At 42.3% G+C, this 27,721-nt stretch overlaps 1 protein-coding gene across 1 annotated transcript in view; it reads right to left on the bottom strand.

Moving 5' to 3' along the window:
- Window positions 1-27,721, bottom strand: part of ANKRD50 (ankyrin repeat domain 50) — a 44,010-nt gene that overhangs the window by 705 nt on the left and 15,584 nt on the right. Inside the window, exons 3-4 of the mRNA XM_033159717.1 lie at window positions 19,993-20,222; window positions 470-4,020 (exon numbers count right to left, since the gene is read on the bottom strand). Of these exons, the coding sequence (XP_033015608.1) occupies window positions 473-4,020; window positions 19,993-20,222 (3,778 nt within the window). The 3' untranslated portion in view covers window positions 470-472. The remainder of the gene's footprint in view (window positions 1-469; window positions 4,021-19,992; window positions 20,223-27,721) is intronic.

The raw sequence follows: 27,721 nt of genomic DNA, 5'->3' as shown, positions 1-27,721 counted from the left end.
ACAATGGTAGCTTGGCCATTCAATATGGGATAAAATTCATTTTCTTAAAAATATATGTGAAGCATACACATTAAATAACTCATGTTAATAATGATGATGATGATGATGATAATTTAAATGTACACATAGCATCCAGAAATTGGTCAGAGGTGGCTGACAAATTGATGTGCCAGACAGTTATCAGTCAGTGCCTTTGAGCAGAAACTGAGCTACAGGACCCCACACTCTTATTGGTGGGAGTTGTGCAGAGGCATTGGATAGAAGACTACTGATATCAATGTGGATGTGATATGATGAGACTTACATGGGGCGCCTCTGGTCTATTAACACCATGAGCATGTAAGGAACTGATTTGGCTGCCCCCTGCCTCCAATCCTATTGCACAATCCTGATTGGCAAGGACATGAGGTCTTCTCCCCCTTGGCTTTTGATGCCTATCTGCATTGCCACCCTGCTGAAAGTGCCTCACCTCTTACAGTGGTGTTTCCTTCTTATAGTTGAAGCTTGGGTCATTCCCCTCAATTTGAAGTTTTAAGGCTTGCTTAAGGCTTAGCTCCGTCTCTGCAGAAGGATAGCCTTCCAAAACCTCCTGATGCCCTCGATCCTGTACTGTTCGTGGGACAGAAACTCTGCCAAGAAAAACCTGATTGCTCTGAAGGTGGTAGTTTGGATTAGTCATTATTCCGTTTCTCTTTTTCTGCTCCCCACTTTGTTGGTGGATCAGGAACTGCTGTTGAGATCGGCAAACTTCCTGATGGGCTGGAGGGACTAAAATTTTACACTGAGTGTCACTAGGCATTGATTTAAGGGGCACGCCAGCCCCACATTTGGCAACAGGTATCCTTTTATCAAACTGAGTCATTTCATATTCAAGGACTTTTGGTTGAGACGACGTGCTCTGTTTCACCTTTTTCCCAGCAGACCCGGATTTGTTGGAATTCTCTGTTTTCCCCGTTTTGCTGGCTTTTGTGGATTTCAAGCTGGGCTTCACCTGGCTCCATTCAAATTCACTGTTTGGCGAACTATGATTCTGACTTAAGGAATGAGTTGTGGAGGAAGGAGAAACAATAGACTGCCTACTTCTACTGCGGGGTAACGAATGCTGCTGTATTTGTTCCGTAAAGGACATACTGTGGAAGCTGTCGATCGGTACTGTCTGGGCAGTTGCTGTAGATGAAGTTGTGCGTAGAGAAGAGTTTTTTGAGCTTTTTAATGAATTATTGGATAAGGAGGACTTTTGCCGATCAACTGTCGAATCGGGAGATTCAGAAGGAGAACTAAAGGCATGAGCTGGCCCATTAGACAAGCCACGCAAAGCAGGCTGCATATCTCCCCCACCAGTGCTCCCCGAACTATTGGATTTTATGGTTAAGGATTGCATCTTTGAAGATGCAGATTGCAAAGGTTTTTGTTCCATTGTATGGACCGGAGAAGGAGTGCAGCCATTTAGAGTAGAAGCACCATATTTTTCCAGTAATTTAATTATCTGCGTGTGTCCATTTTTTGCAGCTACGCGCATAGCTGTGCGCCCAAATTGATCCGCATGATTTGGATCGGCACCGTGCTCCAGTAATATCTGTACAACATCGATGTGCCCTTCTTGGGCTGCAATGCAGAGTGCAGTAGCACCCTGATTACACGTATGGTCCACTAGGGCCCCACGCTCTATCAAAAGCTGAACTACTTTGACATGGCCCTGCCATGCGGCAGACTGCAAAGCTGAGCGTTTCTCATTGTCTGCGGCATTCACATCAGCGTGGTACGTTATCAGCACCTGTACCATCTCCACATGGCCCTGCCAGCAGGAAACATGGAGCGCTGTCCTTCCTTCAGCATCACTGGCTTCAACATTTGCACCATTTTCTAAAAAGTACTCAGCCATCGTTAGCTGGTTTTCTAGAGCCAAGATATAAAGCGTTGGCCGGCCGTCAGCATCTTTGTAATTCACATCAGCTCCGTGACTGAAGAGTAGCTCGACAATGTCTCTATGGCCTTCTAAAGCAGCAACACGGAGAGCATTTCTCCCATCATAGCCCCTGTGATCAATGTTAGATTTGTTTTCCAGCAAGGTCTGCACACAATCATAGTGACCTTCCTGGGCAGCCAATATGAAGGCTATGCGCCCGTCATTATCAATTTCATTTGTTCGAGCACCTTGTTCTATAAGTGCTTCACATATCAACCTGTGTCCTTCAAAAGCTGCCATGTGCAAAGGTGTCCATCCTGCATCGTCTCTATGATTCTCATCCAGCCCTCTATCCAGCAGAGTCCGTACTACTTCAACATTGCCTTGTGCAGAGGCTATACTAAGAACTGTCCGTCCTTCACTATCAATGCTATCCACAGCTGCCCCCCAAAACAACAGAGTATTTACAACTGATGCGTGGCCCATGGAAGCTGCAGCAAGAAGAGGAGTGCGGCCATTGTTGTCTGTATGGTCTACATCTGCTCCGCCTTCCAGAAGCAAATCAACAACATCTACATGTCCCTCATAGGCTGCCACTAGCAGTGGAGTCATGCCATCTTTGTCACAATGGTCCACCTCGGCGCCCCGGTCAATTAAAAGGCTCACAACTGAAGCATGTCCTTTACTAGCAGGTACACAAAGAGCAGCAACGGAGAGGGCAGTCCTTCCATCCACATCCTCATGGTTTACTTCTGCACCGTGGTCCAGCAGATGCTCCACAATCTCTTTATGCCCCATGTATGCTGCTGCAATTAAAGCAGTTCTACCTTCATTATCCGCTTTGTTGACCTCAGCCCCATGTTGCAACAGATTCAGCACAATATCTTCATGGCCTCCCCAAGCTGCTGCTCTCAAGGCTGTCCGACTGTCAGCATCTGCACAGTCTACTTTTACTCCAGCATAGAGGAGTGCAGAAACCACCTCGGTATGCCCGCCCCAAGCTGCCGATCGCAGGGCTGTCCACCCATCATGGTCCGTGTGATTTATGTTAGCACCACACCCAATCAAACAGTTGACAACTTTGGTGTGTCCCTGCCGAGCAGCTAGAGTAAGTGCCGTCTGCCCATGCGTGTCTTCAATCTCTAAATCTGCTCCTCTGGAAACTAGCAGATTGACTACATCAAGATTGCCACTATATGCAGCGTTAGCCAAGAGTGTTCTACCATTCGAGTCACACTGGTTTACCGAAGCACCATTATCCAATAGAGTTCGAATGGAATCTTCTCTTTCCAATGCCTGCCGTACAATGCAAGAGGTCCGATCGTCCTCACTGTTGACATGAGCACCGGCTTTCACCAGCAACTGTAAAACTTCTTGTTCTTTGGGGATCAACGTTGACAAAGAGTCTTTGACAGGCGTACCATTCCAGATCATCCACAAAGCCAGTTCAGAGGTCTCCAGTTGCAAGTTGGAATCAATTAGGTGCAAAGCAAATTCTTGAGCCTCCAGAGGTGATAAATCCTTGGCTCGACAGGTGTAACTCATTGCAAGCATTCTGTGCCCTTCTGCCGCGTTGCACAAATATTTTTGTGTACAGTGCTTTACATCCAACAGCCATTCTGCAAAGCTGTAGTGAAAAAGGATCTTTGTGTTTCCGAGACCATCGACAAGAACTTTTGACAGAACATCTAGCTTGCGCTGGAAGTCCTCCATAGACAATGCCATGTTTTTGGTCCATACTGCATGGAACAATTCAACTGTAGTTAGTGGCCTGCAAGCAGCAAGGATTACATTCAGAATAGGTTGGACCTTTGCAAACTGTTTTCTCACAAAAAGTCTTTGACAAAGCCAAAGATAGAGGCCATTGAGTGTCCCAGGGATATCGCGGATTTCTCTTAACATGATAAAGTTTTCCACTACTCCATCTAGGACACGCTCGAGATACAGAAAACATCCACTGCTTTTAATGTGAAGCTGATTCAACATTTCTGCAGTTTCTTTTGTGAGATGTTGTCTCAGTGCTTCTTCTTGATCTAAGCGATGAAGAATATACTGTTGGACATCTTTCACGATGTAAGCCTTTCGGAGATCATCAAGGCTTATCTTTCGAAAGCCTATAAGAAAAAAGGAAAGAGGAGAGGAAAGTAAGTTTTTTTCTGAAATTTAGTTGCAAACAAGCTTATAATCGCTCATTGTATTTTTGTTGTTCTTCAGACGGTAGAAACGTTATTCTCCTAAAAAAGTGAAAGGGAGATGCCACTGAAAAGTGTATGTACCTATGTGTCATCTACATGTTGATGAACCACTGCTCCCATCAGCCTCTACAAGCATGGACAATGGCCAGGAATGATACGAACTGTAGTTCACCAACATCTGGAGGGACAAAGATTTCCCATATTTGATGTAGCAGAAGGACAGAATATGGTTTTTGATTTGAAGATATGAGCTCAGTGTTGCTGTTTGCCCTTGGAAATAGTGTCTGGTTTTGGCATTCCTCCCAGAACTTCTTTTTTTTCTGACTTAGAAAACATTACACAGTCTGCACGTACTTTTCTGGAACCAGTTCCAGAATGAAAGTAACAGCAAAATTTTCAAGTGGATGAATTTAAGACTGCTTTTATATAGCTATTGCAATCTCAGCTCTCTTTTTGCAATCAACTAACTTCAGCTGTTCTGGTTAGTAATTTGCATACTGTTCCTGAGAGTCACCTAATCGCTAACGATCTGTGGGTTTCAACTTACGATGGTCAATAAGGCCAAATTATATTGTGGGTGAAAGCTGTTAAATGATCAACAGTCCACCCCAGTTTAAACCATGTATCCAGGGGGCTATAATAGTTTGGTTGCAATTGTTTTGAGTCATGTTTATTGTGTTTACAGCACTCTGGGATCAAAGTGCTCCGCTTTCCAATAAACCTTCTTTTGGGGTATAATGGGATGAGGGAATCCAGCTGGAATGCTCAAGTCCTATGGGCAAGAGTGCTGCAGTAATACTAAGGGATAGAGAGATTTTTACAGCTGTTGTGCTGACTGCTGGAATTTACAGTGTCCAAACACAGCAGAGGTCCAAGGCTAGTCATGCGCTGGGTGGATTCACAAACATGCAGCAAAAAAAGTTATGAAGGGACAATTTGATTCTGGATAGAAACAGGCAATCACTCCAAAATCTTGAGAGAGATTATCAGCCACATGTGTCCAGTGTCAGCTGCCCTCTGATAAGCACTTGCTACCTGACAACCATAGCTACATGGTCTTCAGAGCAGCCCTGTAAGTAGCAATACCTGAGGCAGGTTTTCAGTGTGTGCATTTAGTCAAAGGTTGGGGAACATCTGGAGCACAGGCCAATATGGGCATGGCAGCCTCCCCAGTTTGGGTAAGCCATGACCATCTACCCTACATGTGACTTCACACAAGTAAGAGAGGGGCTTGCCCAAAGCCTAAATCTGTAGCCTAATCTTCCCTTAACTGTGCAACACAAATAGACTCCAGCTTTTATTCTGTTAACTGTGATCATGCCAGAAGTGAAATGCAATTAAGCATTTGATTTTGAAAATGAAGATGTACAACACAGGCTACTTATGCAATTTTAATGGAACTAAAGTAGCACAGCAGAACCGTGCTATCACAACAACATTCCAAGAGAAGTCAGTGAATCCAGGAGTTGGAAGGGGGTCCTCTGAAGATTTATCATTTCTCCCAAGCCCTTTAGTATTCAATACTCCAAGGACAAGATCATAAATCTAATACCTTACATTAATCATCTAAAGACAAGATAATTTGCTAACCTACTTTATGTTGTTGGCACTGGAAATCCTTAACAATGTGTGGACAAGCAAAGTGACAGAGTGGGCACGTACGATTCATAAGACATTTTTCACGGCATGGAATAGCAAACAGCTACTCCATCACTAAATACTTCTGGGGAAGCATGAGAAGTCTCTAACTGATAAATATTCACTAACTGTTTGCCAAGGGCTAATCTGTATACAACAGGGATGGAGATGCAGGTCTCAGACTCCTGGGATATTCCCGAGGCCACATCCCCTCCCTCTTCTAGGCTGCATACCCCTAAACAGCCTGCTCCACACTCTCCTCAAGAGTTTCTGCCTGTCTGGAAAATGACATTCAACTGTGAAAACATTTCTTGCTTGGCAGGACTGTAGCTTATTGTACAAAATTAAGAGTCACAGCTTTTGTTTCTTTTTCTTTTAAGTAATACAGTTGCACCTTGGAAGTTGAACAGAATCCATTCCGGAAGTCTATTCGATTTCCAAAACGTTTGAAAACCAAAGTGTGGCTTCCTGCAGCAAATCAGAAGCTGCGGAAGCCCTGTTGAATGTTCGGCTTCCAAAAATAGTTTGCAGACCAGATCAGTCATTTCTGGGTTTGCAACGTTCGGGAGCCAAAACGTTCGGGAACTAAGCTGTTCCGAGTTTCAAGGTACGACTGTACATACATGTCACTTTGTTTATGACAGCTAACGGACAGCAAAACCGGAAGACAATAAGGTAACAAGCAGGAGTTGTTGGATGTGTGTGTGTATATATTCCAATCCTTGATTTGGACTTCACCACCCACGCTAAACCAGCTAGCCACCAATTTGCCACCGTGATTCAGCAACTGTCAGCACTGGCATTATCCCTATATGGTTTGGCACTCAGATCTAGTATACCCGGAAGACTGAAAATGTGTCCACCTGGAAGCATCCTGAAAATGTATCTTAACATATTGAAATAAAATTGCTTGGTATATACATGCAAAGGCTCACAGTCTCTCTCCTACGCCCAGCCACACCTAGCTGTTCTCATGTCACTCAACTCAGTTGATAGCCAGGCAGATTTGAACTCTGAATCAATCTTACATTTTGTCGAATGTATCTAGACGCTAAACAAGTCTAAACAAAATTATGTAAGATTCCTTGCCAACTGCTTCTGCCTAACTCATAAAACACACACAAAAACACGCACACTTATATTAGGCTTGCATGGACAATCAAGATAAAATATTATGGGAAAACTCATTATTTTGCAAAGCCTGTCTCATGAATTCTTGAACTCAGCAAGTCAGGAACAGCAGAGACAACTTACAATCTCATGACCCAACTTCTGCATTGTTTAGATTTTTCCTACAGCACATCATCTTTTCCCCAATAGGAGCTCAAAAATCCATTTCCTTGATTTATTAAATTTGCTTCCAGCTCTGTAAACAAATCCATACCAAATTTAGCTTCTGGCATCTCACAGGGGTCTTAGGTCATTGTAAGAAGTATATGGGCAGTATGCATTTGATGAAGAACAAAATACCTACTTTGGTCTTTAATCTAACAAAAATGCTTTACCACTGAAAACAAAACAGGAGCCCTGTGGCACCCTGAAGACACACAAATTTATAGCAGCATAAGCTTTTGAGGACATGATAAATCTGTGCGTCTTCAATGTGCCACAAAGCTGTTTTCCTTTTTACAACAGACTAACAAGGCTACTTTTGGGAACTACAATGCTGAATTTTATTATCTTGGATCTGTTTGCCTCTTAATCCTATGCATTATGGAAAATTCCAAAACAACCCTTGTTCGTATTTCTCCTTCACTCAATGCATCTTAAATATGTAATCTAAATGATGAGGCAATATTCCAGTGCCTTAAGTATGAATAATTTACATTGCCAAGCTAAGCTGATCTAAGTAGAATTAGACATTTATAATAACATTTTATGCATACCTACTCATAAGGAACTAATCTCTCAGCAGTGAAATATTAATCAGAAAACCAAAGCCCCTCCTTACACAAGGCCATCTGAGTATGCACTGCCTGTGCACAGAGAACATTCACAGAAGCAGAATATGAGAGAATTTGCCAGAACAGGGTTAACTTGAGTTTTTGAAATGTGTACAGAGGCTGACATTTATATGACATTGCGCGGTGGTGAATGCTTCCCTCTGCGAGGGAATCTTTCCAGACCCGCTGAAAGAGGCGGTCATTAAACCGCTTCTTAAAAAAACATCTCTAGACCCGGCCAATATGGCCAACTATCGCCCAGTCTCAAATTTACCATTCTTGGGCAAGGTGATTGAGCGGGTGGTTGCTGAACAACTCCAAGCACGCCTGGAAGATGCGGACCATTTGGATCCCTTCCAATCAGGATTCAGGCCTCATCATGGGACTGAAACTGCCTTGGTCGCGCTGGTTGATGATCTCCGGCGGGCTAGGGACAAAGGTGAGAGCTGTTTCCTGGTTCTGCTGGATCTCTCAGCGGCCTTTGACACCATCGACCATAACATCCTTCTGGACCGGCTAGAGGGGTTGGGAGCTGGGGGCACTGTTATACAGTGGTTCCGCTCTTTCCTCCTGGGCCGTGTTCAGAAAGTGGTGGTGGGGGATGAGTGTTCAGACCCCTGGGCTCTCACTTGTGGGGTGCCTCAGGGTTCTGTCCTCTCCCCCATGCTTTTTAATATCTATATGAAGCCGCTGGGAGAGATCATCAGGGGGTTTGGGTTGGGTGTTCATCAATATGCAGATGACACCCAGCTCTACCTCTCTTTTAAATCAGAACCAGTGAAGGCGGTGAAGGTCCTGTGTGAGTGCCTGGAGGCTGTTGGAGGATGGATGGCGGCTAACAGATTGAGGTTGAATCCTGACAAGACAGAAGTACTGTTTTTGGGGGACAGGAGGCGGGCGGGTGTGGGGGACTCCCTGGTCCTGAATGGGGTAACTGTGCCCCTGAAGGACCAGGTGCGCAGCCTGGGAGTCATTTTGGACTCACAGCTGTCCATGGAAGCGCAGGTTAATTCTGTGTCCAGGGCGGCTGTCTACCAGCTCCATCTGGTACGCAGGCTGAGACCCTACCTGCCCGCAGACTGTCTTGTCAGAGTGGTGCATGCTCTGGTTATCTCCCGCTTGGACTACTGCAATGCGCTCTACGTGGGGCTACCTTTGAAGGTGACCCGGAAACTGCAATTAATCCAGAATGCGGCAGCTAGACTGGTGACTGGGAGTGGCCGCCGGGACCACATAACACCGGTCCTGAGAGATCTGCATTGGCTCCCAGTACGTTTCCGAACACAATTCAAAGTGTTGGTGTTGACCTTTAAAGCCCTAAACGGCCTCGGTCCTGTATACCTGAAGGAGCGTCTCCACCCCCATCATTCAGCCCGGACACTGAGATCCAGCGCCGAGGGCCTTCTGGCGGTTCCCTCACTGCGAGAAGCAAAACTACAGGGAACCAGGCAGAGGGCCTTCTCGGTAGTGGCGCCCGCCCTGTGGAACGCCCTCCCGTCAGAAGTCAAGGGAATAAACAACTACCTGACATTCAGAAAACACCTAAAGGCAGCCCTGTTTAGGGAGGTTTTTAATTTGTGACTCTGTATTGTATTTTGATATTTGTTGGAGGCCGCCCAGAGTGGCTGGGGAGACCCGGCCAGATGGGCGGGGTATAAATAATAAATTATTATTATTATTATTATTATTATTATTATACCCGGCGCAAAACAATTAGAATGCAATTCCTTTGAAATATAGTGCACTTCCCAGCCTGCTATAACTTCTAAAAACCATTCAAATGCAATTTTTTGAATATACAAAATGGCTGCTTGGAATGCATTTATTTGTAAAGTTTCATGGGAGGCAACATTTCATTGGATGAGGCATCCATGCAGCTTGTTCACCAAAGGAGAAGGCTGACGTTCTATCTGTTTCGGGGGTGCTAAAGGGACTTACCATAGCCCAGTGTTATATTTCATATACACTGGCTGGCATTGTCATTTAAGGTATTATGAGTGAGCCTCACAACTCAAAGCAGCCAGGTTGCCACTCTCAAAAGCAAGCATCCTGTTTTAAAGCCCTTGTTACTAAAATCTTCGTGTGCTCTTCCTGTGAAACCGAGTCTACCCAACTGGAGCTTGCATTTCAGCAAAACATTGTAAATCCAAGTATCTCTATCTATATATTTACAATACATGCCTACTCTGAAAAAAAAGTTTCGGGGCAGAACAATGCAAAGAGTATAAATCTCTTCCTCTGTACATCAATACTTCCATTCTAGAGGTAGAAGGCACAAGCCTATGGAAGTAAGTTTCGGGAACTCTTTTCCTTCCACCAACCTAAGTACACAAGGAACCTGGTGGACCAGGCTAAAAGCCCATCAAACAAGCATCTTGTTCTCACAGCCAGATTCCTGCAAGCAGGACATGAGTGCAACAGCACTCCCATTTGTGATTCCCATAAGCCGGTATTTGAAAGCATATCAACTGACACGGCAGGTAATAAATAGCTGTTATGGCTAGTAGCCATTAATAGCCTGATCCACTGAGGGTTTTCTATATGTACATTTAGTGACATTCTAATCAAAACAGCTGCAAACAGAATGAAGGATACTCCAGTACACAAATGTTCAGTGCAACTTAAGGCCTCACAGTTAAAGATATCAGTGACCCACAACTAATATACTTCTAAAATAGATACTGTTCTGCAAGGAGAACAGAGTGCGGTGTCAGTTATCTTGGGGAAGGAGTCATTGTTCAATGGCGGAGCACGTGTGCTTTGTGTAAAAGGTCCCAGGATCCATGTCTGGCACTTCCAGGTAATGTGAAAAGTTTCAGCCTACAAGCTTGGTCAATCAGAGCAGACCAACACTTTAAGCAAACAGTCTGGGTTGGTATAAGGCCCTTTTGCTTAATGCTTTTGAAACAAAGTGAGCCAACATGATATAATGCAGGATGTTGTTTCTATAATCCTTATTAATGGTAGTACTAGATTCACCTATCAATAGTTAATCTTTCCAATGAAAAGAAAAGGGATGTGTGGAAGAATTTGCACCGTCTTAAAGCATTCCACTGGTGAGAAACTAAATTTGCCCTTCAGCCCTGGAGATGTGCCAGTTAGATTAGATACACATTAGTGAGGAAATTGCTGCCGTTTTTATGTTACAGCCAGAATAATATTAAACACTTCAGGCAATAGTGTTGTTTTCAAAGTTTGTCATAATTGAATTGCAAAATTTTAGCCTTCTCCTACAGTAAGCTTTAACTTGGAAAATCTCCTCTTGGCTTCCATGACCATCCTGTTTAATGCATCACTAAACCTCCAAGAACTATCTGTCTACATTTGCAATTTTAATTTGTGTTCTTTTCTGGGTAGATTAGATATATTGCTCTTCAAGCAATGTTGCTACCATGCTTTCTTATGTCTTTGTTTTCATCTTCCAGTTTATCTACTTATCTCCTGCCATTGTCTGAAGCAAACAATGAAGCTGGCTGGAACAAATTTCTATGTTATGACTTTTGTGTAGACAAATTACATTTAACTGGTGATCAGCTACCCACGTCTACTACTGCTCTCTGTAATTAAGATGCAAAGAGAAGCATATATGTAGTTCTTGAACATACGTGCTTTATTATGTACACCCCAATGACAAACCTTTCCCCTTCCTACAGAAAAAGCACTGGGGTTGTATCCAATTGTGTGTGGCCTTCCCTTTGAAGAAAACAAAGGCTGGACATTTTACAAGAACTCCGGGGAGGGGAGGGAATCACATGGAGGAGCATGGTCCTAATGTCTGTAAAGGTCATCCACCAGGACAACTAAAGCTGACTCAGTCCCATGGCCAGGTCTGAACCCAGATAACAACAGATCTAAATAATTATTTTCAAATAATTAAAAAAACTTTGACATTAAACACAACAACATATTTAATGTATCATTTAGACCAGCTCTACAGGAGAAAAATATGCAGCACTACACCATTTCCCCACAAGGGTGCCAGAAACTCAACCGCAGCAGCAATCCTATGCATCTGAGATTTAAGTTTATCTCATAACTTGGCTGCAGTGAGCCAAGGTATAGTCCTAGTTCCTGCCATAATTCCACACTTGTGCTTTGCACTTATCCTTTTTGAAATCCATCTGTTTCGAATGCAACTGATCAAAACCTGAACACAGTAGTCTTAAAAATGACCATGCAAATGCATGGTGCTGGCATCAATATTTCCCATCTCTGAGGGACTCTATCGACATAATTTCACGAGATCATCCTGTTTGCCCCATATAGCTAGCTGCCTGATCCCTCTGCACTGATACTGCAATGCAACTTTCATGGATAACATATTCCTCCCTGAACATTTTGAGTGAAAAGTGTTTTGAAGAGCCCGTGGGACCCTATTAATAACTTCTCTCAAATGTGAATGTTTGCCTTTTAGCAACATTCTTTGTCCTTCCTGCTTTGTTTACATGAGATCTTATCTTGGGATAACAGCCTCTGACCTTGCTTCAAGTCAGCCTAACTTGATTAGGAGATGCAGACACCATCCTGAAGCCAAGAATTCAAAGCAAAAAGATCCAACTTGGAAATAATCAAAGACTCTTGATTGGCCTTGCTGCTCATCTCAAGATAAGTGGGTATGTAAACAACAGCAGAGTTTATCTCTGGTGAAGGGAGCCCGCCATTTCCACAGGGATCTGTGAATGACCCAAGAGAGTCTGCAAACAGCACACAGTAATGTTTTGTTTGCATTAACAGCCTTAAATTCTGTACTGTTTGCCATACTTGCCCTGGAGACTTGCTCACAAATCTTAAAGGGACCCCTGACCATTAGGTCCAGTCATGGACGACTATGGGGTTGTGGCGCTCATCTAGCTTCATGTGGCCAGCATGACTAAGCCACTTCTGGTGAACCAGAGCAGCACAACTGTTTACCTTCCCGCCGGAGCGATACCTATTATCTACTTGCACTTTGACGTGCTTTTGAACTGCTAGGTTGGGCAGGAGCAGGGACCGAGCAATGGGAGCTCACCCCATCATGGGGATTCGAACCGCTGACCTTCTGATCGGCAAGCCCTAGGCTCTGTGATTTAGACCACAGCGCCACCCGCGTCCTCCATCCTAAGTGCAGTTGTGTATCAAAGGGCAGCTGCATGTGAAGGATGGAACTCCTCCATGGCTCAATACAGTTTTTACACCAGTGTTGGCAGATCATCATTTGTCACTTACAAAGAAAAAAGTAACTTACCAAGGATTAAGAGCCACAGGCATAGTATAAAATCAAGAAAACCCATGATAATGACCCATAGACATACTGAACAAAAACAATGGACAGAAAAAAAATGTTCTGAACTTCTCCCAATATACTAGAAACTTCTACCACACCACCATTCTAAAAACAGTCAACCCTGAAGTAAGCGCCCCATTAACACAACCAGGATTTCTGGTATATGGGCAAAGGAATGAAAAATGTCTTATCTGTAAACCCTTTTGTCAGGGAACTGCCACCTGGCCCGCTGAGGGGAACGGAGGGTCCGTTAGCATACAGAGAGCCTTGAAGCCAATTCAGCAGCAGCACTTCTTCCAGCGGGGAAAGACGCCACACCTCCAGTGGGGAGGAGAGGGAAGGAACCAGCCTGGTGGGGGTGGGGGTTTCAGGGATGCCACTGAGAGCCCCAACATCTCTTCTAGCCAGGAGCCACAAACAGGGAGCCTGGCGGGGAGAGGGTTTGGGGATGTTGCTGAGACCCTGTGCTCAACTCGCCTGGCTGGTCAGGAGGGAGGCACGCCATTTCCGGCACCCCAGTTGCACAGAGGGATGAAACACAAGGAGGGTAGGAGGAGACTTGGGGTGCCGAAGCTATTATGCTGTGGGAGAAGCCGGAAGGGGCCACTCCCGGATTCTGCCAGCAACTGAGAGAGACATGCTTTTTGTAGCTCTGCATTAAAACTGCAAAAGACTGTTTGGGCTCCTGCTCCGTTACTCGTGAAGCACCTTCATGCAAACCTTACACCTTTGATACATGTACACATAAGAGAATTCTCACTTCCAATGAGAAAATTCTCCTCTTCTATACAGCTTTGACAAACACCCTACCCACTTGAACTCAGGATGCAAGGGAGAAACGTGCAAAGAGGAAGGCACGCTTGGCAAATCCACACCATGATCAACTCCTACCCGGAAACCAATGTCCCCACTATGGAAGGATGTGTGGATCCAGAATTGGTCTCCTCAGTCACCTACCGACTCATTGTTAAAACCGTGTTTATGGAAGACAATCTTAGTTGGCTATGACTGATTGCCGAAGACGACGACGACCCACGTGAGGGTTTTGTAGGTTGGCTAATTTGGTCCTATGAAGCTCCTGTAGATCAGCTGAATGAATTACACAGGGAACCACATGACTACATCACACTGAACAAGCCCCTGAAAAATACCTGTATTGCTGTCTCTCCTCCCCATTCTGGAATTTAATTAGCAGTTACCAACATGGTGGAAGGGACGCTGGTGGCGCTGTGGGTTAAACCACAGAGCCCAGAGCTTTGCCGATCAGAAGGTCGGCAGTTTGAATCCCTGCGACGGGGTAAGCTTCTGTTGCTCGGTCCCTGCTCCTGCCAACCTAGCAGTTTGAAAGCATGTCAAAGTGCAAGTAGATAAATAGGTACCGCTCCGGCAGTAAGGTAAACAGCATTTCCGTGCGCTGCTCTGGTTCGCCAGAAGCGGCTTAGTCATGCTGGCCACATGACCCGGAAGCTGTACGCTGGCTCCCTCGGCCAGTAAAGCGAGATGAACGTCGCAACCCCAGAGTCATCTGCGACTGGACTTAATGGTCAGGGGTCCCTTTACCTTTAAGATAGTGGAACTGTACCAATGCTGTACTAAAATGTTTTGTCTTGCTTCCCAATACAGTGCTAGCTAGTTCAACTGCTAAATCTTTTTACTTATCAGGAAAGTTGTTAAACATCATCAGTTGCCGCTGCTAAGAAAGGTTTATTTTAAGTTGCTAACACGCAGCATATTTTATGATGTCCCTATTAGTAGGGCTAAAATGTGAAAATAACAATAGTTTTAAAAAATGCATCTGGACAGCTTAGAAATAGTCTAGATGCAACTTTGATTATTTTTTCCAAAACAAAAGGCAAGCCAATAACAGAAATATTGTAAAAATGAATTTGCCTGCTAAAAATGTGCTGGATGAACATCTAAAAATAACTTCCTTTGAGAAACTTGACACTTGGCAAGCAAGCAAGTATACCATGATAAATTAATAGCTTCAGGTATTTTAGAATCAGACGCTTATTGAAGCTACTTGGCTTTAAGGCACAGGTGGTATTTTAATGCCTTCTTTTAAAAAATGTAACTGTTTATAAACACTTATAGTCAAGTACAAAATGCTTTTTCTAGCATTCATTTCAATGGGCATATTTTGAACTCAATCATTTTTTATTCATAACGATCATAAATTGGAACATAATTGTTTCCAAGGATTACAGATATTAATTGCATAATCTCAAACTTAATTTGCTGCATTCATAGTACAGTAAGTAATTTTTCAATAAGAAGGCAAAATCAAGGAAAGATAAAACCCTTAAGCCCCACTGATATCAACTGGACAGCAAAGTGCAAATCCATCAATATAGCTTCTAAAATGTTTTGACATTGGCTACAGCTAACGTTATTAATGACTTCCATAATAATGTTAATGTAGGAAGTGTCTTCACTCAGAATCCCATGCATTGTCATAAAACTCAGGGGGGAATTGTGCTTCTCAGTCCATCCATAGTGGTAGTTCATGTGCTTTCTGTACTTGAGGCAATGAATAACACTTGTCAGTCAGAGCAGATGATACTATGCTCAGTGGGCGGATGTTCCAATTTGATATGACAGCTTTTTATATGTTCACATCATAGGTACTTGGGTTCACATCCCAAATACTGAGAATTTGTGGTCTAAAACTGTCACTTCTTGTACATAGCTATCTTCCTATTTGTAGGTGACTTTTCAGCCCACAGGTTGTTTTGATTTTGATTTTTGTTTGTCTGTACATTTCCAATATTTAGGCAGTGTTTTATGGTGGTGACAAGAATCTGGGAAATCTAGAGGTAAAGTAAGTGGAGCTGTACAGGCCACTCTGTTCCATTTGGTCTCACTGGCCACTCAATTGTAGCTTCATTGCGTTCTGTTTTGTGTGTGTTTCTTTTTCAGAATCCACAAAACATTTAAATGGCATGCATTTTGTAAGCACTTTTTTATTTTACAGAAAATATGCACCTTTCAATGCTCTGAAAATAAATAAATACAAAGCACCTACTTGCATGGATTTTTTGCACACTAAAAGTGCATTGCAAAAATGGGAGAAAGAAGAGAGCAATGTGAATAGGAGTTGCATTCTGACCCACAAGCAAATTCAGCATCATCATATCAGACTGGACTTCCGAGAAAAACAGACCAAATGAATTCCTCCCTCCTCCTCCTCTGATGCTGAGCTATGATCCTTTCCTCGTGCAAGGGACAAAATGCATGCATGCTGTGAAATACATGCTATGAAAACTATGCAAAAGTTTTGTAATAGTTTAAGAGAAAATATTATGAAAATGCTCTATAGATGGTATCTGACACCAGTTAAGATAGCCAAGATGAATCCTACAATGACTGATGTGTGTTGGAAATGCAAATCTACGAAAGGTACCTTTTATCATATGTGGTGGTCATGTCCAGGGGTAAATGCTTTCTGGGACAAGATTTACAATGAACTCAAGAAGGTAATGAAAATTACCTTTAGTAAGAAACCAGAGGCATTTCTTTTGAGCATGACCAACAAAGAGATACCCAGTCAGGATAGAGTATTCTTTATGTATGCCACAACAGCTGCTAGAATTTTATTGGCAAGAAATTGGAAAGGCGAAGAGATTCCGACAGTGGAAGAATGGCAGATGAAGTTAATGGATTTTATGGAGCTCGCTGAACTGACCGCGAGAATCCGAGACCAGAGGGAGGAGAAGGTGTCGCAGGATTGGAAGAAATTCAAGGACTATTTACTTAAATGTGTAAAACTGAATATTTGAGCAGAATTAGCTAGTAGAATCGGCTTTAGCTTGCTTATGTTAGATAAAATTGTGCAGAAGAAGTTTAGTTGTATGTTATAAAAGTTTAAGAGTATTTAAAGATATTGAGTTGAAATAAGAAATTATATTTGTTTAATCAATTCAAAGTTTATTGAGAGATATGGTAAAGGTATATAGAAAAAGATACAAAGCTACCCAATTCTATATTAGTTTTGAATGCAGTGGAGGGAACGGGGGAAGTCTTAATGTATGTAAAGAAGATAGAAAATAGAAGATGATTGAGATAGGTGTATGTTTAGGTATGTATATGTGCTTTTTCTTATGTTTATTGTTATTGTTATTGCTGTTGTTTATTGTTTATTGTGTATTTTTGTATTGTTTCTTTGTTTATATATGGAAAATAATAAAATCTTTAAAAAAAAACTATGCAAAAGTTGTATTTCAAATTACCTTAGCTCTGCAATTTGCTCATTACTCAAAATTATGAGTGTGTTTGCCTATAAAGAAGGGGAACCTTCCCTTTTCATCTTCTGAAAATAAACTGCTCCACCTAGTAACTGACTACATACTAACATACTTCTGGAAAGTTCTCCTTCAGTTGTCTTAAACAAAGACACGTGTACACATTGGATGGAAGAAGCAACATATCTGAAATGTTGCCTACTTTTTGTATCTGGGAAGGGGATGGATCGAGGGAAGGCAGGAGAATTATGCAATACGGGAGCAGCAGGAAGAGGAACAAAAATTAAAACACTGGAAAGAGGAGAGGACAACGCTGCTCACAGTGCAAATGCATGTATTTATTCTCAGGCTACAGAGGAAGGCAATCATGGCTGCTGCAGCTACTTATAAGAAAAAGCCAATTGTGCATGTATAAAATTATACACAAGACACTGCACATGCTCCATTAACTTGTAAATCAAGTGAATCAACCAAATTCGCATGCCTCATTTTTTAAGAAATATATGAAATAGTGAAGGGGAAAAGGATTTAAATCAATTATGAAACAAGACCTTTTTATCAGAGATTGAAAGATCAGCTGCAACCCTGAATGATGCGCCCATAGCAAGTATCAGGAGCAACCGGATTCAATTGGTGAGGCTGTTATACGAAGATTGAAGAAATGAAAGATGCGCCCCTGAAGCATAATTCATTCATTTTTTTTCTGTAACCTTTCATACCTTTGGGGGCAGGGGGAGTTGGAGGGAAAAGAATACTTCAAAGATGAAAAAGAGAAATGAAATGCAAAGCAAAAATGCAGTAGCTGTATGCTTTCAAGTTCACATCTTCTTTTCAAACATCCACATGGGCTAATAAGATATTCCATTCAATGAAGCTGTTATCAGATGGATTGTGGGCCCTGCAGAAGCTACAATGCTTATCAACAAGGTACAATTGTATACCTAAACAGCAAAGGGAATCTGTCACTTTTCACTGAAAGGATCTGAAACTGCTCAAGAAATTCACTCAAACACGGTGCCGTTCAAAAGCTCTTGCCATACAGGAAATGATAGCTCAGGTAAGTTTGACAAAAGTCGTTCATAGATCCAGAACTCCTGTTATAGTAGGTCAAGTCCACCTCACCGCCTTTCCCAAGACACCTGCATTGCTGCCAACCAGTTGGCATTGACCTGGGACAGGGCCTTCCTTGTGGTGGTTCTTTGTTTGTGGAATGCTCTCCCTGATGAGGTGTTCCTGTCTCTCTCATAACTGATTTTTTTAGGAAATACATGAAAATATTCCCGTTTACGCAGGCATTAGATGGCCGAGATATACTAGTTATGGCAACCATGAAATAAATAACTGTCATGGTATGTGATTGTGTTTAAATGTTTTTATTTGATTTGAAATTGCACCGTTTTAATATTTTGCTGGGCTCCCATGGGAGGAATGGTGGGATACAAATTTAACAAATGATGATGACAACAGACTGCCCAGGACTCTTTATGACATCATATCAACCTAAATCATTGATAGTCAAAACACCATTGCACCCTCTTTCCTGCAACATCCCATGGTAACAGAACAAATCAGCCAGTGACATCCATGGAGGACAGGCTGGCATGGCACACAGAGGCCAAAGAGGAGATTCTAGGGTCAAATTAGACAATATGGCTGAAACCAATGATGACACTGCAAGAACAGAACCAATTTCTGCTAACACAATGAACTTCCTCTCACCATAGGCACTGCAGGTTGGGAGTGGAGAAAGGAGAAGTTCACTCACACAACATTAGACTTCACCATATCTAACACAATGGCTTTTTTGTCAGCCAGCACTCACTGGAACTCAGGTGGGCGCCATTGCCAGAGAACAAGGATGGCACAATTAAATGCACCTCAGTTTTTAAATCTTCTCTAAAGAGACACAGGGAGGCATTCTTGATTTTGACTATGGTGCATTCAGACTGTTTCAACCCTTCTCCTCTCTCCCACTTCAGACCTTGTGTATATACACAGCACCCCTGAAGTCCCTGCTTGACCCAGGAGAAAAGTTGCCAGTTGCGTTACTAATGCCTTTAAGAAATTATTAATAATAATCTTTATCAATTTTGGAAATCAAATTATCATAACCAAATGCATCATCTAGTTTTGCTATAAGGGTGAAGAGACCAGGGATTTTTAATCTATTTATTCTTACTGTTAAGGCTTTATTATAACTTTAGTTTTATTCCACTCATTGCCTGGTTTCAAGCTGGTTTCACATGAAGGCTGGGAATCCAGTGTTTATGCTTCTCTACATTTAAGAAAAATCCCACGAACAATAGCAGCAGAGTGATGAAATGAGCTCACAATTCAGCAAAGACTGGAACAACAAGTTGTAGAAGATTCCCAATAGTCTGCCAACAGCATACTCCCAGGATCAAATACAGCTACACCCATACAATGAGCTTGCAAAAGGTAATCCTCAACTCCTGGAAGATGACAAATCTATATTTTTAGACGGGGGGGGGGGGGGATTGCTGCATGCACACCAGAATAGTGGATTCAAGTTTTCAATGCTGTCATGTTTCATGCACTCTTTTACTGGGGAAGAACAGCACAATAAAGCCCATATAATATATCAGCATCCATGTAGATACACCCATGCAGCACTTATCTATGTATAATAGCCATCGTGAACTGGGTAAAGGCTCCAAGAAAATGGAGATTCCAGAAAGCTAATTGCTGAAATTTAGTGATGAGTAAAATATTTCAGAGAAGGATTTGACACATGAGGATCCAAAAGTGAAGGAGCAGCTAAATTTTCATTGGTATCTGTACTCACCTGTAAACATTTTTGTAACAGCTTTGCTCTGCTTCCGGGCAGAGCACAGGAGCAGCAACCATGGAGGGAAAAACTCATAGTGACTAGCTAGAAGCTCAGCTATAGTTCCAGATAAGCCCGTAGATGTCTGGTCGCCTTCTGCAATGTTACATCCCTCATCCACGGAATCTACAAGGAGGAAGAGACTTTGTTGAGGGGGCTTGGCTCCGAGAAGAGGCAGCAAAATGCACCTGCAAGGAGAAAAAGAAAGGAGAATTATAACACACACACATAAAATCCAGAAATATATTCTATATGGGTAGCTTTGTGTTTTAGCAATGGAACTTGTGTGTTTGCATGTACACAAAGAGGTGCTCACAGTATGTACTAAAACGAGGTCGCTAGGGAATTCTTTTCCCAGTGTTGTCAGGGAGTGCAGACTCACTTGCAGCCAATTTAATATTTGATTAAGCCTTTTAACACGTAAACAAATGCAGCAGTTCAAATGCTGAGGACAACAACAAGCACGTCTGGATTACGCTTGTGCAGCTACCCAACACTGCCATAAACAGGGAATTTCAAGTTTAACAGGAGTTGGATATGCCCAGCAGAATGTATGTGAAATCTGAATAGAGGCTTTATTAGTACGAAGTGCAATCCCAGCTAAAGTTCTAGTTAACAACTATTCACAGCAATACTCCTGGTCTGTACAAGCCCTATTGGAAGGTACTGCAGATACACAGACCACCATTGCTCTCTTGTGCTAATGCCATGGCCGAGTGCGCAACAAGTGGATGCTCTCAGGATGAGACAGTACACAATCACAAAACCACCTCTTTGCATGATCTCTGAAATAACATTCCTTAACTCTAGCAAGCAGTTAAGTCCAAAGCTTAAGTGAACTGAAAGTGAACCAGCAACTCTTGGCAAGATCAGAGTTGCTTGCTCATCCCTCATTCATTGGAGGCTACATGACTATTCACTGTATGAATACAAGACACTGCAGGACCATCTACACAATCCAAACCAGACTGTCTACCCCATTTCACCCCACGCAAAATGCAATGGTGGTAGATGTCTGAGTCCTTGCATCAGTGCTAGGATGCAGGCCATCACCTCCCACCCAAGCCAGTTGAGGGAGGAGAGCATATACTAACAGCAAGTACAGCATCAGAGCTATGAAAGCTTCAGAAGTAAAGAAATAGCCCTTCAAGGAAAAGCAGCTCTCCCCTCCCCCAACAGCATGGTTCTCTCTGATCACAAGATTTGCAATTCTATGGGGGGTGAGGTGGGAAGGAACAGGCAAAAACCAGAATCACTTAAATAACTCAAGGATGTGTTCGTGCTCTGGAATTCTTTATGACAGCATTTTATCAACGGATGTGTCATGATAACAACCTGGATAAGCCCCTCAGAATATAATTATAAATCCCCAATAAATGGGATTTAAGTAAAGTGTGAAGTAAAAAAAAAAAAGTACATGCCAGATAAGAAAAAAATACAAATAGTTCAAAGTCTGTACAGCCAATGAATAATTTGACATTAGAGTTGCAATCCTGATAACATTTGCATTCTAGTAAGTCTCACTGAACTCAGCAGGACTTGATTGTGAGTGAATAAGTCTAGGACTGCACAGCAAACCTATGAAACACACGTTTCCTTCATTATCCAAAGACCCTACTCATCTAATTGCACTTTCTGCCACCATGAAATGTGAGAAAGTCTTGGTAAACCAGTGAAAAAAGCATGCTCAATTATCCAAACTTCTGATTACTCAACACAGCTATTGAGATGAATAAGGCTGTAGTACTATTTCATCAACTGGCAGGGGTGGGGGTGGGTATACCTTCAACACAACTTGCATTTTTGCCATACCAAGGAAGTGATTCACCAACCGCTTCCAGTAATGTAGCCTCACTGACTTGACCAGATGAGTGAAAGGCTTGACACACTTCCGAAGTGTCATTTTGCATTACTAACCATTTGCCTTTTTGTGTGTGTTTTTGGACTGGAATTCCCCCATCACCTCTGAGAATCCATAATTTCCATCATACTTTTTCTGTGTTGAAGTTCTTTACGTCCCTATTCAAGACCAATTTTATCATAGAGTCAGTTACAGCTGTGTTGGTCTGCCATAGTCAAAACAAAATAAAAAATAAAAAAATTCCTTCCAGTAGCACCTTAGAGACCAACTGGGTTTGTTCTTGGTATGAGCTTTCGTGTGCATGCACACTTCTTCAGGAAACAGAAGTCACCAGACCCTTATATACAGTGAGAGAGTGGGGAGGGGTATTACTCAGAAGGGTGGTGGGAATGGGGGATTGGCTGATAGGTGTGGAAAACCTGTTGATGACTGTTAACGACTGCAGTTAGTCCTAAAGGAAAAAGCAAGGGGTGAGATGGCTAAAGATAGCTTTGCCATGTATCATAGAGGTGATTCCTAATTTATTTGAAATGGTTAAAAAATCCATCAGTGCATATTTAAATGGAATAGATGACCATCGCTTCCTAATAATTGTAAAGAGTTAGGCATTCCATATGTGAGGTAAAACACATTCCATGCAAACTCACCACAGTTCACATTTAGAACAGTTTGGCTATCTCCCATTTCCATCAGTGCATTCTGACTAAGATTTTTTAACACAAATTTAATTCTACCAGGAAAAAAAAGAATGCATTACAATGCATTACAGCTACTGGTAACTCCCCAAGGCTAGAGAGAGCATCATTACAGAAGGAGATATCACACAAAAAAGCAGACTCTTTTAAGTGTCTGCTTCAGCGCATCCAAAATTTTCTAACTTCCAACCGCATCCTGACCTCAGGCCTATTCAGCAGATTCTTCAATAAGGCAACTGTTCCTGCCATGAAATAGTCTTGACTAGAAAATAATTCCTCTATTTTCAAAAATGCCATCTTGGTTTCAAAGCCGAATGAACTGCGGCTCTTCGCCCCCTTACTCGCGCCAGCCAAATGTTTCGTTATCTCTAGAGAAGGTTAGCAGTCATCTTGAAGACCATTTGAAAATAATCACGAGCTCTGTAAAATAAGATGTAAACGATATGCCATCAAATCTAATTATATGTTTTGAGTGAGAAATCGATCTTCAGAGTGACAATGAGTGGAACAAAGGGCTGGGAGCATCTGAAACTTCTGCATCTCCACATACCGGTAGCACTGGCTTTACTTCCAAATTCAGATGTGCAGTTGCGCTGTTTCTACTCTTTCCCTAGATATTTACCTTGGGTAATCACTCCTACCTTCAATAGCAAAAACAACTTCATGAGAAAGGCTCTTCATGTTAATCAGACGCTCTTTAAAAATATGTCACAAATATGTCCTTCCTTTCAAATCCACAGCACTAAATTTTTCCAACTTTTGCATCTGTGGGAATCCGCCATCCATGCCATGTAGGAAAAAGGTCTCCACAGAACACCGTCAAACACCATGGGTGGGTGACACCTGGCTTGAGAGCAGTACTTGTGAAAAGGATCTAGGAGTCTTGGTAGACCATAAACTTGACATGAGTCAACAGTGTGATGCAGCAGCTAAAAAAGCCAATGCAATTCTGGGCTGCATCAATAGGAGTATATATAGCATCTAGATCAAGGGAAGTAGTAGTACCACTGTATTCCGCTCTGGTCAGACCTCACCTGGAATACTGTGTCCAGTTCTGGGCACCACAGTTCAAGAAGGATACTGACAAGCTGGAACGTGTCCAGAAGGGGGCAACCAAAATGGTCAAAGGCCTGGAAACAATGCCTTATGAGGAACGGCTTAGGGAGCTGGGTATGTTTAGCCTGGAGAAGAGAAGGTTAAGGGGTGATATGATAGCCATGTTCAAATATATAAAAGGATGTCTCATAGAGGAGGGTGAAAGGTTGTTTTCTGCTGCTCCAGAGAAGCGGACACGGGGCAATGGACTCAAGCTACAAGAAAGAAGATTCCACCTAAACATTAGGAAGAACTTCCTGACAGTATGAGCTGTTCGACAGTGGAATTTGCTGCCAAGGAGTGTGGTGGAGTCTCCTTCTTTGGAGGTCTTTAAGCAGAGGCTTGACAGCCATCTGTCAGGAATGCTTTGATGGTGTTTCCTGCTTGGCAGGGGGTTGGACTGGATGGCCCTTGTGGTCTCTTCCAACTCTAGGATTCTATGATTCTACCAGCCAGTCATGTGGCCATGGTTGGGAGATGCAACCAAGCCATGTCTCTTATTTTATTCTCCCCTCCCTCCCACTACATTCACGCTTGTGTAGTAATTTGTGATAAAATGTGCATGGCAGCAGCAGCAACAACAACAACAGGGAATGCCTTTCATCTTGGAAGCTCACACTAAACACGTTTCCCTAGAATGGCTCGTTTTGGGAAGATCAGTGCCAGCTCTTCCAAGAGAGTGCTATTCAAAAACGTCTCCTGCAACCTTTGCCAACACTCCTGCAAGTGGTAAAAACCTGCACTGGGAATCTCTGGCCTTCTGGATTTTGGCTGCCCCAGTCAGTATGGCAAACAGTGAGAGGTGATGGCAGTGGGGCCCAGCAACACCCAAAGGTCTACATATTTTACACATGGTTTTCTTTATCCTATGTAAACTGTGTTAGCCATGCAGGCATCAAAACTGGACCTAAGAAACAGCAGAAAATAGGTCTATAAATCTGGAAGACCATATTCCCTCATACGAACCTGCCTGGGCTCTGAGATACTCAGGGGAGCCTCTTTATCTTGGTCCCACCACCCTCACAGGAATGTTTGGTAGGGACGCAGCACAGGGCCTTCTCAGTGGCTGCTCCCAGACTTTGGCTGCTCCCTTCCTAGAGAATTAGATTGGCTCCCTCCTTGTTGACTTGAAAGGGCTAGTGCTGTCTTGTTTTTATTGTAATGATCTATATGTTTGCATGTGTATGTATGTTTAAATGTGTTTTTAAATGAAGCCCCTCCCCCCCAGTGTTTTACCTGTTTCTATTTTAGCTGTAAGTTGCTTTGGGTTCCTGTCAGGGGAAAAGGCAGGATATCAATAATGATATAAATTAAGAAATAAATGGAAGACCACCCACAGGAAATTTCAATATACTTTTCCAGCAGCACTTCTCCTTTTGTGACATTTGGTGCCATTTTCGAACTGCTCAACTGCACCAATTCTATACAGCTCCTGAATTCACCTGCATTGCCAATTCATTTCAACGCTAAGGAAAGTCTCTTGCCAGAGTTACCCACTGAATGTTCGGACTTACAAGATTTACAGTTTGACTCTGGATCCCCCATTTCCTTTCCTGAATCTATATCATACAAACAAGGAGGCGGCTTGACAAATCTGAAAAGAATTTCATGTGATAAAAAGAGGATGTGCTTCTGCAGCAATCAAAGGATTTCCCTGGAAAGATATGAAAAGGAAGCTACAGACAATGGAGGAGTAGAGACTTCTGCTCGCAAAGGCTTCCTCGAAGGACACAATAATTCTTTATAAGAAGTTTAAAGTAAGAATACTGCATTTTATTTTATTTTTGCTCCAGTAAAGCCACTGGCACCTCTCCCCACTTCCTCCATATATTTCAACTTTCACCTTAATAAATTTAACATAACTTTCATTGATCTAAGTACTTGAGGGGAAGTGTAAAACCACAGAGGAACTGCACAATGTCTGGATAGTTCAGTGCAAGACTTTGTAGTCATTCTTCAGAATTAGCAGACTGTGAATGCATCCTTTTTAACACAGATGACAATAACTGGTTGAAGCTTTCAAAAGGAACCAGTGCCATCCAAGATGCTATCAGAACTTCCTTATCCCCGCAAAAAAACATCGCTACCTAACATTCAAGAATTTCCCTTGTCTCCTTTACAGCCACACAAAACTGCTGGTTCAGTAACCCTGAAATGCACCAGGATCTCATTTTTCCACTGATACAAAATATGCTTTAGCCCCCAAATCATAACACTGAGTGCTACTAGATAGCATTCCATTTCTTTTATTCATCTTCATGACATCATTCCATGCATCCTACACAATTCCTCAATGTCCATTTAAGTTAACTACTTTATAGGCAAACTCCCCCCGCCCCACTTTCCTTCTTAAAGTTACCAGCGAAAAGAATGAATAAATCAGGTTTAAGGACTATGGCTGCAATCCTTTGTCTGCTGAAGTTCTGTTGAATCCAATGGGACTTATTCTCTAATTCTTGAAGGAAGGACACTAATTCCTACTTGATTGTTTATTTATCTACTTATTTCATACATTTCTTGACTGCAACAAACAAACGGACAAACCTCAAAGTGGTTTACAAAGAGATTTTACCATGTAATATTTCCCCATCTTCACTTTGTTTAGTTCTTCATTCGCCTTGCACTACACTCCAAATGGATTACTCTACCTATCTGTTCAAGAATATGCAACTTTGCTCAAAATAAGTAATCATAAACCTGTGTGCCAGGTGTTAATGTTCTTGGTGGAAATCTTTCCGCCCAAAACACACCAAATAATAATAATAATAATAATAATAATAATAATAATAATAATATTTATACCCCGCCCATCTGGCTGGGTTTCCCAGGTGAATCAAAGAAGATCAGGGTCTGATATCCTATGGTCCCGTGTGCTTGGCCTTTTTGGGGTGAAATTGAAAACATCCTTATCTGGGAGCAAGTCCCAGTGAATACAGTAAGACTTACTCCTGAGCAGATGTGCACAGGATTGCACTGTTAGCCTGCCTTTTCTAGTTGCATTATTATAATTTATGAGCAGGCAAGCAGAAGGCACTGTGGATCATCATCTTTCCATAACCGCTGACCTTCTTCATATCCTTTTTGACAGCACCAGTGCTCTGAATGGTAACAACGAATTCAGCACTTTAAAGGTTACAAAGGGAAGGTCTCACACATACCACCATGTAACACCCTACATTTATCTGTACTGACTTTCATCTTCCTTTTTCAATTCCCTTAGTTAATCCAGCCAAGCAATGAGTTCAAATGGATCACTGTATCATATTATAGCTTACACTTGGACACCAACGCAGCAACCATAATCATGAAATTTCAGTGTCTCCTCTTTCACTGTTACCAAATCCTTATATAAATCTGCTTTAGCCACAGTCTGCTTTAGACATAGCTATCTTTGTTTCATCATTTTACAGACCATTAATATGTTAAGCTCATGTCCTCAAGGTTTATAAAATGCCTGCAATCTATACCGTAACAGTCAGTACTAATACAGAAACAGACTATTTTGACATGCACTTAAAAATTACAGCAAAGGTAGTGCCTCTCTATTTTTGGTAACATGCTCTGTAAAATCAAGCTTTCCCCCTTATTTGTTCTCTTCTACTCACAAGCTAGTTCTCTAGGTCATAACATATGCTAAATCAAGCAGAATTCCTTCTCTACACCATCTTGATTTATAACTAAAGCAGTTTGTAGCACGACCATGTATGGTGGTTTGTTCCATCTCTCCTAACGAGTCCGTTAGAAAGAAGAGAGAGAGAGCACTATGTAAAAAAGATTCACTTTTTGAACTGACTCATACATAACAGAACCAGAAACAAAAACTTATCGAGTGAAATTCTGCACCAGCAGAGCCGAGGGGAATTAAGAGTCCAAAAACATCTGAAGAACCACAGGTTCCTCACCCTTGGTGTCAGTTTGAAATCGGTGATTTCAAAGAAAACAACTATATTCCCTCAATCCCTTCCATACCCTGAAAAATCAATTTTCTACCTCTTTCCCTTAACTTCTGGTACAGTATTATGCATTGCCTATTTGT

Source organism: Lacerta agilis, chromosome 9 (assembly GCF_009819535.1).
Source record: "Lacerta agilis isolate rLacAgi1 chromosome 9, rLacAgi1.pri, whole genome shotgun sequence".
Classification (NCBI taxonomy): Eukaryota; Metazoa; Chordata; class Lepidosauria; order Squamata; family Lacertidae; genus Lacerta; species Lacerta agilis.
This window is presented reverse-complemented; position numbering and strand designations above follow the sequence as displayed.